At 48.8% G+C, this 13,241-nt stretch overlaps 1 protein-coding gene across 2 annotated transcripts in view; it reads right to left on the bottom strand.

Annotated features, from left to right (window-relative positions):
- CCDC125 (coiled-coil domain containing 125) overlaps positions 1-11,733 on the bottom strand; it is an 89,848-nt gene extending 78,115 nt beyond the window's left edge. For both annotated transcript variants that reach the window (XM_040341580.1, XM_040341585.1), the window contains exons 1-2: positions 11,610-11,733; positions 225-551 (exon numbers count right to left, since the gene is read on the bottom strand). In XM_040341580.1, coding sequence (XP_040197514.1) covers positions 225-534 — 310 coding nt within the window. In that variant the 5' untranslated portion in view covers positions 535-551; positions 11,610-11,733. The remainder of the gene's footprint in view (positions 1-224; positions 552-11,609) is intronic.
- Positions 11,734-13,241: the final 1,508 nt, after the last annotated feature.

Here is a 13,241-nt window from a genome sequence, read left to right as displayed (position 1 = left end):
TTTCTGTGTTGTGTCAGAGCTTGGTTCTAAGCCCTACTCCTACACAGTCCTACTGACATCACTATGATGGGAAGCCTCAGCGGACAATACAAAAGGTAGGAAGAGGCAGGCAAGAGTTGTCAGGAGGTCTAGAAGCTTATCTAGCAGACAAAACATGTACTAAAATGTGAGAGAATGGGGCATATTATAGCCTATAGTGCTCAAAATAAAGTGGAAGGTCTTACCAATGCTGTTTTGCCGGCACCGCACGTAGCTCTCTGTACAGGGCCTAAAAACATTTCTGTCCTCAGAGGGACTGTATTTTGCACCATGGCATCGCATAGAAGACACATCATCACCCTTCTTAACAAGATGGTAGTGCCCGTGAGCATCAGATCCCTTTTTCAATTTTAATGTCCTGGCTACTGTCCCCTCAATAGCCTCATACAAGCCACCTGGCTTCCTCCCAAAGCCCTCTCCAAGGTCCCCTCCAGCCATGAAGTCTTCCTCTTCATCTGAGGTGCAGCAAAGTTCACTAGGCAGGGTGTCAGCCATCACTTAGGTAGGTTCTCCTGTAAATATAAGACAGAGAAAACATAGTTACATAGTTAGTAAGGTTGAAAAAAGAAACATGTCCATCCAGTTTAGCCATAGAAAAATAAATAAATGAAATAAAAAATATCGCACAATCCCATATACCCAATTCTATACCCACAGTCAGGGCCGGCCTTTGGGGTGTGCGAGCTGTGCGGCCGCACAGGGCGCCATGGGCAAAAGGGGCGCTGTGCGGCCATCACAGCTCGCAGAATGCGAGTAGCAGTCAGTTACTCACATGATCATAACAGGAGTCCGACTCCTACGAATCACAGCAGCAGGTCACCCTGCCCTGGGACAGGGTGAAGAGCCATGCATCGACTGCGGCACCTGAAAAAAATTGGCGGCTGCCGGCCCCGACAGGCACACTGCGCATGAGCCGCCGTTGCTCAGGAAACCCCTGAAAACGCTTGACTATTCTCGGGCAGAGGGCGCATGCGCAGTGGCGTCTAAGCGCCAGGCGCCATTTTTAAATGCAAAGCCGCACCATCCACCGAAAGGTAAGTCACACTGAGCCCCTGGCCCTGCATGCTTTTTACTTTTTATAGCCAGCCTACACACAGAAGGGGAGGAGGATATAAGGGACTTAAAATAATAATAAAAAAATAAAAAAAGGAAGTAAAATACAATTATTATTTGTTATAAATATTTTTTTCTCTTTGTGTATGTTTAGGTGACCAAGGGGCGAGGGGTGAAGATGGGGGGGGGGGGCGCCACAGGATTAGCTCGCACAGGGCGCCTGAACACCCAAGGCCGGCCCTGCCCACAGTTGATCCAGAGGAAATCAGCAGAGCATGAGATCCAATTTGCTACAGCAGGGGGAAAAAAATCCTTCCTGATCCCCCGAGAGGCAATCGGATTTTCCCCGGATCAACTTTACCTATAAATGTTAGTACATTGCTTAAAGCGGGGGTTCACCCTATAAACCCCAAAAAAGCAAGTTAGGCTTACCGGTAACTTGTTTTCCAGAAGTCTTTCAGGACAGCACCTCGAGAGATAGTGGCTCCTCCCTCTCCAACAGGAAACACCTTCATTCCAAACTTTAAAGGGAGGCTCCTCCCAGCACACTTCAGTTGTTACCGAGAAACCTCCGGCCCCGGCTGGAACATATAAACACATAGGTTAGTCACAGCATGGCACATTTAACAAGTATCTCAAACGGGCGGGTTGCTGCTGTCCTGAAAGACTTCTGGAAAACAAGTTACCGGTAAGCCTAACTTGCTTTTTCCCAGAGCGTCTTTCAGGACAGCACCTCGAGAGGATACCAGAGACTTACCACCTTAGGGCGGGACAACAGCTTGTAGGACCTTTCTGCCAAATGCTTGGTCCTTGGCAGAAATCAGGTCCAATCTATAATGCCGTATAAACGTGTTAAAGCTTGACCACGTCGCCGCCCTGCAGATTTGTTCCGGGGTGGCACCAGCTCTCTCTGCCCATGAGGTCGCAAGCGCTCTTGTAGAGTGGGCACAGATCCCATCTGGTGGGACAATCTTCGCATGCAAATAGGCCTCCCTGACGGCTAGCTTTAACCATCTGGCTATCGTGCCCTTTGAGGCTGGATGGCCCCTTCTTTTGCCCCCAAATAAAACAAACAGTGAATCTGATTGTCTGAAGGACTCTGTTATTTTAAGGTAGCATACCAGAGCCCTTCTCACATCTAGCATGTGAAAAAACGATTCTTTTTCCCCCGAGGGGTTTGAACAAAACGTAGGTAGCACAATCTCTTGAGCTCGATTGGCCGCTGAGGCTACCTTGGGTAAGAATTTTGGGTCTGTTCTAAGCACAACCCTATCCGAAAATAAAGAAAAATACGGTTCCCTTATTGACAGGGCCTGTAGTTCGCTCACCCTACGGGCTGAGGTGATAGCGACCAAAAAAAGAACCTTTAAGGTAGCATCTCTAAGAGAAGCATCACCCAAAGGTTCAAAAGGCTTTCCAGCTAAAGCTTTCAAAACAATTGACAAATCCCACTTCGGGAAACCCCTGACCTGTGGCGGCCTAGCCCTCGAGAGGGCTCTAAAGAACCTTGATACCAACGGTTCGGAGGCTATTGATCTTTCTAGGAAGACTGCTAAGGCGGATACCTGCACTTTCAGAGTGCTGACCGCTAACCCCATATCTGCTCCGTTTTGCAAAAATTCTAGAATGGCCCTCAAACTGCTAGGTTCCATGTTAGCAGTGTGACACCAGGACGTAAATACTCTCCAAACTTTAGCGTAGATGGCTCTTGTGACCTTCTTCCTGCTATTTAATAGGGTAGACACTAACCGATCCGAAAACCCCTTATCCTCTAGGATCTTTCTTTCAGAAACCAAGCTGAAAGGGAGAGCCTGGATACGTCCGGATGACACACTGGACCCTGACTCAGAAGATCTGACCTGCAAGGTAGGTGCCAACATGGTCTTGTAGCCATGCTTAGGAGTGTCGAGAACCATGGTCTCATGGGCCAAAACGGAGCAATCAGGATTACTGGGACTCCTTCCTTCTGAATCTTTCTCAGGACCAGTGGAATCAGTTGGAACGGGGGGAAAGCGAAGGAGAGATGAAATCCCCAGGGATGCGCCAGGGCATCCACCCCTAAGGAGCCCTCCAGTCTGTTTAGGGAAAAAAACAGAGGTACCTGGGAGTTTTCTCTCGAAGCAAATAAGTCCACCTCTGGTTGACCCCACTTGCTGACTATTTCTGCAAAGACTTCGGGGTTTAGAGACCACTCCGACTCCTGAACCTGACGCCTGCTCAGAAAATCTGCCACCCCATTCAGGGATCCCTTCAGGTGTATTGCCGAGAGGGATCGCAGATTTTTTTCTGCCCATAATAGAGTGCTTTCGGCCAACATCAGCAGGGACTTGCTTCTGGTGCCCCCCTGCCTGTTCAAATACGCTACGGCCGTAGCGTTGTCCGTCAACACCTGGACATGTTGGTCTAGAAGACCCGGAGCAAACCTCTCTAGAGCTAATGAGACTGCTCTCAACTCCCTCCAGTTCGAGGATCGGGCTGATTCCTCCTTTGACCATCGGCCCTGAGCAAAGTTCTTTCCCAAATGGGCTCCCCATCCCCAGGCACTGGCATCTGTCGTTATCCTTTCCCCCACCGGAAAGGACCAACTCAGACCTCTCGAGAGCACCCTTTGGTCCTTCCACCAATATAGGGATCTTTTTACCCGAGATGGAATCTTTACTAGACTGTCCAGGGAATTGAGGTTGTGATCCCATGACTTTAACAGAAAACTTTGTAGGCACCGAAAATGCAGCCTTGCCCACTGGATTGCAGGCATGGTTGAGGTTAATAGTCCTAACGCCGCCATTATTTGCCTTATGGATATGGGTTGATAGGACTGAAGTCGAGAGATTGTCTCGTGGACCTTGATCTTTTTTTCTTGGGGCAGAAATATACTTTGGCTCAGCGAGTTCACCTGAAATCCTAGAAACAGAATATCCTGAGCAGGTACCAATGAGGATTTCTGGAGGTTCAGGATCCATCCCAGGGACTCCAGGTGAGTCTGAGCCGTGGCCACGTCTATCAGTAATTTTTCCCTTGACGGGGCAAAAAATAGCAGGTCGTCTAGATATGGGACCACTGCTACTCCCTGTAACCGCAGCGGGGCCAAGGCTTCCGCCATCACCTTGGTAAACACCCGGGGTGAGGATGAGAGCCCGAAAGGCAGAGCCCTGTACTGCAGATGCTGAACTATCCCCCCTCTCCTTACCGCAAACCTGAGGTATCTTTGGGATTGCGGAGAGATCGGGATGTGCAGGTAGGCGTCCCTTAAATCTATCGACGCCATGAAGCAACCTGGCGTCAATAAATTTCGGACCGAGAAAATAGAGTCCATTTTGAACCTCCTGTACCTGACTGACCTGTTTAGGGGTTTCAGGTTTAAGATCATCCTGAATTTCCCTGTCGGTTTCCTTACCAGGAAAATATGGGAGTAGAAACCCAGGCCTTGTTCTGCCTGAGGTACCTCTATTATTACCCCCTGCTGCCTCCACTCCTTTAAAGAGGATTTCATGGCCAGGGATTTTGCTGGATCCTTCGGGAAATTTGTCACCAGAAATCTTTGGGGTGGAGTTTCTGAAAACTCTATCTCGTAACCCCAGGACAGGGTGGTCAGAATGTACTGATTGGTGGTTATCTCTGACCATCGCGGAAGAAACCTTTGTAATCTTCCGCCAACCCGGGACGCCGAGTCATTGCGTTTTTTTGGGGCTGTGCAGGAGGATTGAAAAGGATTCCCTTCTTTTCTTTGGCTTTCTGTGCCCAACCTCTCCTGTCCCCTTGGGGTTTGTTACCCTTATCTTGTGCCCTTTGCTGACGAAAAAAACGTCTAGGGGGCTGCCTTTTCCTTTTGACCGGGAAAGATTTCTTTCTATCTGCGGTCCTGTCCAGGATATTATCTAAGTCTGGACCAAATAAGAGATCTCCTGAGAAAGGGATACCGCAAAGTTTGTTCTTTGATGCGGCATCCCCTGGCCAGGTCTTTAGCCAAAGCGCCCTCCTGGCCGAATTAGCCAGGGCCGCTGACCTTGCTGACATTTTAATGGCCTCCACTGAGGCATCTGCAATGTAGGCTACTGCCGCGGTCAGAGTAGAAAACGATTCCAGAATCTCCTCCTTCGACGAATCAGCCGAAATATGATTCTTCAGCTGACTTGTCCAGAATTCTAGATTCCGGGCAACACAGGTTGTGGCCATGGCGGGCTTTAAACCATTCATGATTGACTGCCAAGATCTTTTGAGGAGGAGATCCATGCGCTTATCCATGGGGTCCCTTAGAACGCCCATGTCCTCAAAGGCTAGGTCCGTGGACCTAGATACTTGCGAAAAAGCCGCATCGAGTTTTGGAACTTTATTCCAAACTGCTGTTTGATCCTCCTCAAAGGGAAAGCGCCTCTTATGTGCTTTAGGGAAAAAGGGTTTTTTCTCTGGGTCCTGCCATTCTCTAACTATGGTCTCAGAAATCACTGAATGGACCGGAATGACCCGCCCCTTTGACTCACCCAGACCCGCATACATGCGGTCATGCAAGGTTAGATCCCTTTTTTCCTCACTCAGGCCTAGAGTTAAATGAATAGCCCTGATTAAGCCGTCCACTTCCTCCAGGGATAGTTTAAATTTTGAGGGGTGCCCCACAGACTCCCCTTCTGACTCCTCTGAGTCCTCGCTGTCTGGTACCTGAGAGCCCCCTTCCCCGGGACCTGCTTCACCTGCTCCCAAAATCAGTTCCGGTACTGACACTGAATCCTGAGAGGATTGGGAAGTGGAGGCTAGAGGGGTGGTAGGCGGAACTAATGACTCACGTAAGGACTGAAATGTGGACAGTAGTTCTTTCTTTGCTGAGGAAATCAGTTCATCCCGCATAGCGGCTGACTCCTCCTGTATCAAAGAATCAATGCATGGTTTACAAAGTGCCTTCTTCCAGCTGTCACTCATCTTAGTTTTACATGATGGGCATCTCTTTTTAGAGTCAGACTTAGCCTGCAAGGAAAAAAACAACAGGGAAGGGAAGGCAGGGAGACCTTAGTGAGAAACCCTGTTCACACTTATGGACCCCCATAATAGGTGCACTAGGAAAGAAATAAAGACCAACCAGTGCCCCGACAGGCCCCCAAACCACTGGGGGGGAGAAAAAAGGATTTTGAGACTGACCATCCACCTGACAGTAAAAAAAGGAAAAAACAGGCAGAACTCATAAGGAAGGAAAAACACTCACTGTGCTGCTTCCCGCCGAGGTCTTGCTGGTGCCTGTGCCTGTCCCCACCGCTGGATTCTCTGCTGTCTCCATCGCAGAATACCAGCGCTTCACTCGTGGCTTCACTGACCGGCTTCCGGAGACCTATAGCGCCGTTGCGCCGGACCGGAAGCGGAAATCGGCACCAGCTCCCGCTCCGCCCCTTCCTGGCCGGCGCGCCGGAAATGACGCATCGGCCGGCGCCCGCGCTGTAAACAGAATGGCGCGAATCGCGCGCGCGGCCGCCGGACGCCATCCCCTGCTGTTTGCGGCTCCACTGAGCACACCTCGCCTGCCTGTAGCACCCGGACCCCGGATACCTGGAAGGGGAAAGCCCGGCTACTACCGTCGCCGAACGGGTAGCTCGGGGAGCGGAGTCTCCCAGGCTCTTGGCCTGAAAAAGGTATGAAAAAACGGGAGTAATCCAGGGCTTCCCTGGCCTCTAAGAACTCCCTTGAAGATGTTCCCTCCGGGTCGGAGGAAACACAAAAACTGAAGTGTGCTGGGAGGAGCCTCCCTTTAAAGTTTGGAATGAAGGTGTTTCCTGTTGGAGAGGGAGGAGCCACTATCTCTCGAGGTGCTGTCCTGAAAGACGCTCTGGGAAAAAACATTTTTTTTTCTTCTACCATAAAATCAGGCATTGTAGCGCGAGCTACAGTATGCCTGTCCCGATTTTTTTATCCCCGTACTCACCGTGTACTCGTACATCAAAGATACCGACTCCCCTCGGGGAATGGGCGTGCTTATGGAGACGGAGGATGATTGACGGCCGGCTCTGGCGCGTCACGCTTCTCCGGAAATAGCCGAAATAGGCTTGGCTCTTCACTGCGCCTGCGCAAAGCCTGTGCGCAGGCGCCGTGAAGAGCCGAGACCTACTCCGGCTGTCTTCGGGGAGAGTGACGTGCCAGAGCCGGCCGTCAATCATCCTCCCTCTCCATAGGCACGCCCATTCCCCGCGGGAGCCGAAATCTATAATGTACAAGTACACAGTGAGTACAGGGGTAAAAAAAATCGGGACAGGCATACTGTAGCTCGCGCTACAATGCCTGTCACGATGGTAAAATCGTGTCACTGAGGGTGAACCACCGCTTTAACATTGCATTGTTATTGCGGTAATACTTTATGTCACTTTTTAACCACAAAGCTTCAACTGACCAAAGAATGTCCAATGTACACAGAGGGGGCTATTTACGAAAGGCAAATCTACTTTGCACTACAAGTGCAAAGTGCACTTGAAATTGTACTAAAAGTGCAGTCGCTGTAAATCTGAGGGGTAGATCCGAAATGAGGGGAAGCTCTGCTGATTTTATCATCTAATCATGTACAAGCTAAAAGGCTTCTTTTTTTTTTTTTCCTTGCATGCGCCCCTCGGATCTACAGCGACTGCATTTCCAAGTGCACTTGTAGCGCAAAGTGGATTTGCCTTTCGTAAATAAATAACCCCCATAATCATCGCTGCAAGTAATGCTAGAATATCTCAATCACCACTTCAATAAGACACGAGTATAGTGAAAGTGACAACAGCTAAACTGCCTGTGAAAAAATACTATTGATACTTACCTGTCCTGCCATTTATCTTCAATTTTTTGAGCGAAGATCAATATATTCTGCATCCAACACACGTCTGGATTTGTTGGATGCCCAGTTTTCCATTGAGCGCTATCGTTTCATCTGCCGACTCCTTCCCAGGGACAGAATAAGAAGGAACGGGGCCCTAGGTAAGGCGGGAACTTCGGCTCCCTATCTATTTGATGACGGGAACACCATTCCCACCATCAACACGTGGGGGTGGAAACATTATTCTTTGGGGGGGGGGGGGGATTTTTGCTAAGGGGACAGGACAACTTCATTGCATCAAAGGGACGATGGAGGGGGCCATGTACCATCAAATCTTAAGTGAGAACCTCCTTCCCTCAGCCAGGGCATTGAAAATGGGTCGTGGATGGGTAATCCAGCATGACAATGACCCAAAACACACAGCCAAGGCAATAAAGGAGTGGCTCAAGAAAAAGCACATAAAGGTCCTAGAGTAACCTAGACAGTCTCCAGACCTTAATCCCATAGAAAATATGTGGAGGGAGCTGAAAGTTCGAGTTACCAAATGTCAGCCTCCAAACCTTAATGACTTGGAGACGATTTTGCAAAGAGGAGTGGGACAAAATCCCTCCTGAGATGTGTGCAAACCTGGTGACCAACTGCAAGAAATGTCTGACCCCTGTGATTGGCAACAAGTGTTTTGCCACCAAGTACTAAGTCATGTTTTGCAAAGGGGTTAAATACTTATTTCACTCATTAAATTGCAAATCAATTCATAACTTTTTTTGAAATGTGTTTTTCTGGATATTTTGTTATTCTGTCTCTCACTGTTAAAATAAACCTACCAATACAATTATAGACTGATCAATTCTTTGTCAGTGGGCAAACATACAAAATCAGCAGGGGAGCACATACTTTTTCTCCTCACTGTACTAGCAGATTTAGCCCAGGTTCACACTGACAGCAAGAATGAAATTGTGAAAAAAAAAAAAAAAATTGCGCAAGTCTAATTAATGACACTCAAGTCCATTGTGAATAACACAAATATTAATGTGAAATAAAAATCCAAAGATTATTGATGTTCCTGGAACAGACAACACCCAGTGCACCGATAATTATAGTGAGCCACCACCACATGGACAGAGGCTTACCAGATAATAGGTAAATAACAGCGTTATTATAAAATCCACAGCAGGATATCCAGGCAGTATGGCCACAACACGGAATGGAATCAAGTATGCAGCTCAGATCCTTATGTCCTCATCCACGGAGGGATGTGGTTAAATCAGCACAGACAGAACCTCTAAGACCATTCCGGGGGCTCAGCAGCATGTCACTATAATTATCGGTGCACTGGGTGTTGTCTGTTCCAGGAACATCAATAATCTTTGGATTTTTATTTCACATTAATATTTGTGTTATTCACAATGGACTTGAGTGTCATTAATTAGACTGGCGCAATTTTTTCTTTTTTTCACATATGTTTGTGCTTTGTCACGTTTTTGCTGCCTATCTGTATATTCATTTATTTAATCACATTTGTTTTGGTTAGCGCGATTTTCTTTTTCCCAAGAATGAAATTGTGTGAGTTCAACTGAAATCGCACGATTTCATTCCCGCATGTCAGTCCCCACTTTGGGGGCGAATTCAGAGACAGATGTGTGGGTTGTGCTGCACAGATGTCTATTGGAATCGCACCCCAAAGTCCCTAAAAGTAGTACAGAAACTACTTCTGGGAATCGGTGCGGTGCCGCACATGCGGCTACCATTGCCGGTGATCTGACGATATGGTTCCGGTAAGGCAGGGGTGCCCAACCTTTTGAAGATCAAGGGCCACTTAAGCGACTTGGTAACCGGTCGCGGGCCACAATGAGTAGAGCGGGTAGATGGCAGCCCACTCAGCTCTATAGAGCCCACTCTACTCTCAGCACACCAAACTCACAGGTAATAGAAGTCTATGGCTCAGTACAGGTAACCCGCAGGTGCACTTCTCTGCACCTGTGGATCAGTTTAAAAGCAGCCCAGTTACTACTGCAGAACAGATACGCCCATATATACACTATAATTTTAGTAATAAACTTACCTTTAATAACAGTATTCTATTCTATTTTATTCCATCCCAGAGCAGGAGGTCGCGGGCCACATCAGAGGGCTCCGCGGGCCACTGGTTGGGCACCCCTGCTGTAAGGCATAGGTGTTCAACCTGTGGCCCTCCAGCTGCTGCAGAACTACAAATCCCATCATGCCTCAGCATTTGGAAGTCATGCTTGTAACAGTCAGCCTTACAATGCATCATGGGACTTGTAGTTCTGCAACAGCTGGAGGGCCACAGGTTGAGCACCCATGCTGTAAGGACTGCGCAGGCGCAATCCTTGCCGACGGAAATCACCAAACCTCCAGGGCGACGTGGAATTTGAGGTAAGTGGCCAGTCGGCCCCACGTCCTCGCTTCGCTCGGCCTCCTGGCTCTTTTTTTTTTAACATCCTCCAATCCATGGGGATGTTAAGAAATGAGCCTGGATGCCGGCCGAGGTTCGAAGGATTGCGCCTGCGCAGTCCTTACAGGAACCATCTTGATAGGGGAACCATACCGACAAGTCACCGGCAATGGCCACTGATTTGACATGCCAAATCGCTGCAACCAGGGCTTAATGGCTCTTTCACACAGGTGGTGGGGGGGGGGGGGGCTGGGCATTTTCGGGCTCCGCTTTGCTCAGCGGGGGATCGCTCTGTCGATCCCCGCTGAGTCGGCAGATGACAAGTCTGTCTCTACACACTGCAGGGACCGACCTGTCAGAGCGCCGCTCCCCCTATGGGGGATTGGATGACGACGGACCGTAGAGTCTGTCGTCACCCGATCCGATACACCTGACGGATGAAAAAAATAGGATTTTCCTCCGTCACACTTTGGCGGGTTGGATGTCAGCGGGCATGTCACCGCTGAAATCCGTGGCTCCATAGAGGAGCACAGAGCGCCCGTTCAGGTCTGCCTAAAAAACTGTCAGGCGGACCATTCAGTGTGAAAGAGCCCTTAGATACACTAACAAACTCAAACCAAACTACAGCTCACACTTTAGAAGCAGTTACAACAAACAGTTTTTTCCTTTTGGGATAAAGGTTTTACATAAACAAAAGCTGATCATTCTAAGCACCCCTGTCAGTGGTAAATAGTTTGCCCCGTCTCTCTAACTGCTACATCTGCAGGACAGTTTGTTCTATTGAAAAACAACAGACTTACTGGCTGGATCATCCAATGAAAATAAAGGAAATGACACCCAAAAAAAGAAAACAAATGCAGCCATCCGATCTAAGAATTAGGAAGCTGTAGTATAATAAATGTTTGATTTGGGGGGTATTAGCGCTTTCATATTAGATGAAGAACAATAAACTTTCCTATGAGTTTCAGTGAACAGTTTGGATGATTTGTATAACTTTAGTTAGTGCCAGTGCACAGGAGATGATGACCACCCTAAATGTCAACAGGACACGATCCTTGTGTCACCGCACCGCCTTCATTTCCTGCTACAGGGACATTTCATTTTAGTATTGAGAAGTATGAATGTAACAATCAGATCTGTCCCTATGTACACCTCTATAGTATTCCCAGAGTGATAAGAGCATCAGACATGGAGGGCACTGCCTGTGTACACATCACTCTCATCCCAGGACCCCCCACACGGTGACACCTCACCACTTCCTCCCCAAGTTGTCACCAAACTTTAGTAGGAAGTGCCCTCCGCCTCTATAAGGATCACATTCCCTGTGAGTCTCACCGGCTGTGTGGAGTGGACGGATCCCGGCTCAGTGATCGGCTCTCCCCGGGTGTCCTCCCTCCGATCCCCGAACACACAGACGTGGCCTCTCCCTTCCTCTGTCACATGACACCAGCCCGGGCCCCGCCCCCTCACCTGGGTCCCTACCTTTCGTCTGCAGAGCGTGACGTCATAACAGCCAGTCACCCTCCTCACCGTACAGAACACCTCATTGCCTTTCACTGTCATCCATTTCTGTTAATAGCGTTTTATTCATAATTTAACTCTGAACAACAATAGCAAGTTCAATGATGATATATTCTCCCCTTACAGCTTCACCACCTCTATCCACCGACAAGGTTGAAGCAGAACTATTAGAAACGCGTTTTTCTTTTATTTTGGATAGAGAAGGGGAGGTTTACCACCCCTGTAAGGTTTATTTTTGCCATCTGGGTCCCATTGGGGAGATTTCCCTTCACCTCCTGTCCCATAGCCAAACAGGAAGTGAAAGGAAATCCCTGCAAATTAACCACTTTAAGACCGGCCACCGTCGTTTGACGGCGGCACAGCGCATAGCTCCCAACTGTCCCTGATTTGGAGAAATGTCCCTCTGTCCCTCATTTGTCCCTCAGTTTGGTCTCATCTATATAGTTGTATATAAAATGCACTTTTTATCTATCAAAAAGTGTTTTCCAGCCCTAAACCTTTCATCGGATTTCTAAATTGCTGCATTTGTAGATTCCAAAAGCCAATGAAAAGGAATAATGGTGGTAAAAAAAAGTACTTATGAGCTTAAAGGGGTTTTCCACCCATTTTTTTAGTTTATTAAAAGTCAGCAGCTACAAAAAGTGTACCTGCTCCAGCGTTCCAGCGACGCGCCGGCCGGGGGTCCGCTCCTCTCCCCCCCCCTCCCCGTCCGGCGTCTTCATTGTCACTGTGGGCACCCGGCCGTGACAGCTTTCGGCTTCACGGCCGGGCACCCACTGCGCATGCGCGAGCGGTACTGCGCATGCGCGCGGCCCGGCGCTGCGCTGTTTGATTGGACAGGCGATCGCCTGGGACCTGTCACGTGTCCCAGGCGATCGCCTACAGGGAGGGGCTGCCAAAAGGCAATATGACGTATCGCCTTAGCAGCCCCTCGGCGGAAGGAGGAAGTGGGACAGGAAGTCCCCTTCTCCTGAAGCCCCCACTCCCCTCCCAAAAAAATTACATGCCAAATGTGGCATGTAAGGTGGAGAGGAGTGGGTTAAGCGGAAGTTCCACTTTTGGGTGGAACTCCTCTTTAACCAATCTTGTTTTTTGTACAATTCTCCTTTAAAGGGGCGTGGAAAGGGGTGTGTCCTATGCCTGCATACTTTTGCTGATAGGTGTCCCTCATTCCCATCTCAAAAAGTTGGGAGGTATGACAGCAGCTCTCCTGAGCAAATCGCCATAGCTGTGCAGCGGCTTTGCGCAGGCTCAGTTGCGGGCGTGCTCGCTCCCACTGCACGCTGCAGCAGTGTTGCCAACCCCCTGAAATGAAATTTACTGGCAGGATGCCAAAATTTACGAACGGCACCAATTTTTTACTGGCAAAAATCCGGAAATTTACTGGCTGAGCCGCACTTTTTACTGGCACTGCAAAAAAGTACCTAAAATTACAGTTTTCACTGC

Source organism: Rana temporaria, chromosome 1 (genome assembly GCF_905171775.1).
Source record: "Rana temporaria chromosome 1, aRanTem1.1, whole genome shotgun sequence".
Lineage (NCBI taxonomy): Eukaryota > Metazoa > Chordata > Amphibia > Anura > Ranidae > Rana > Rana temporaria.
This window is presented reverse-complemented; position numbering and strand designations above follow the sequence as displayed.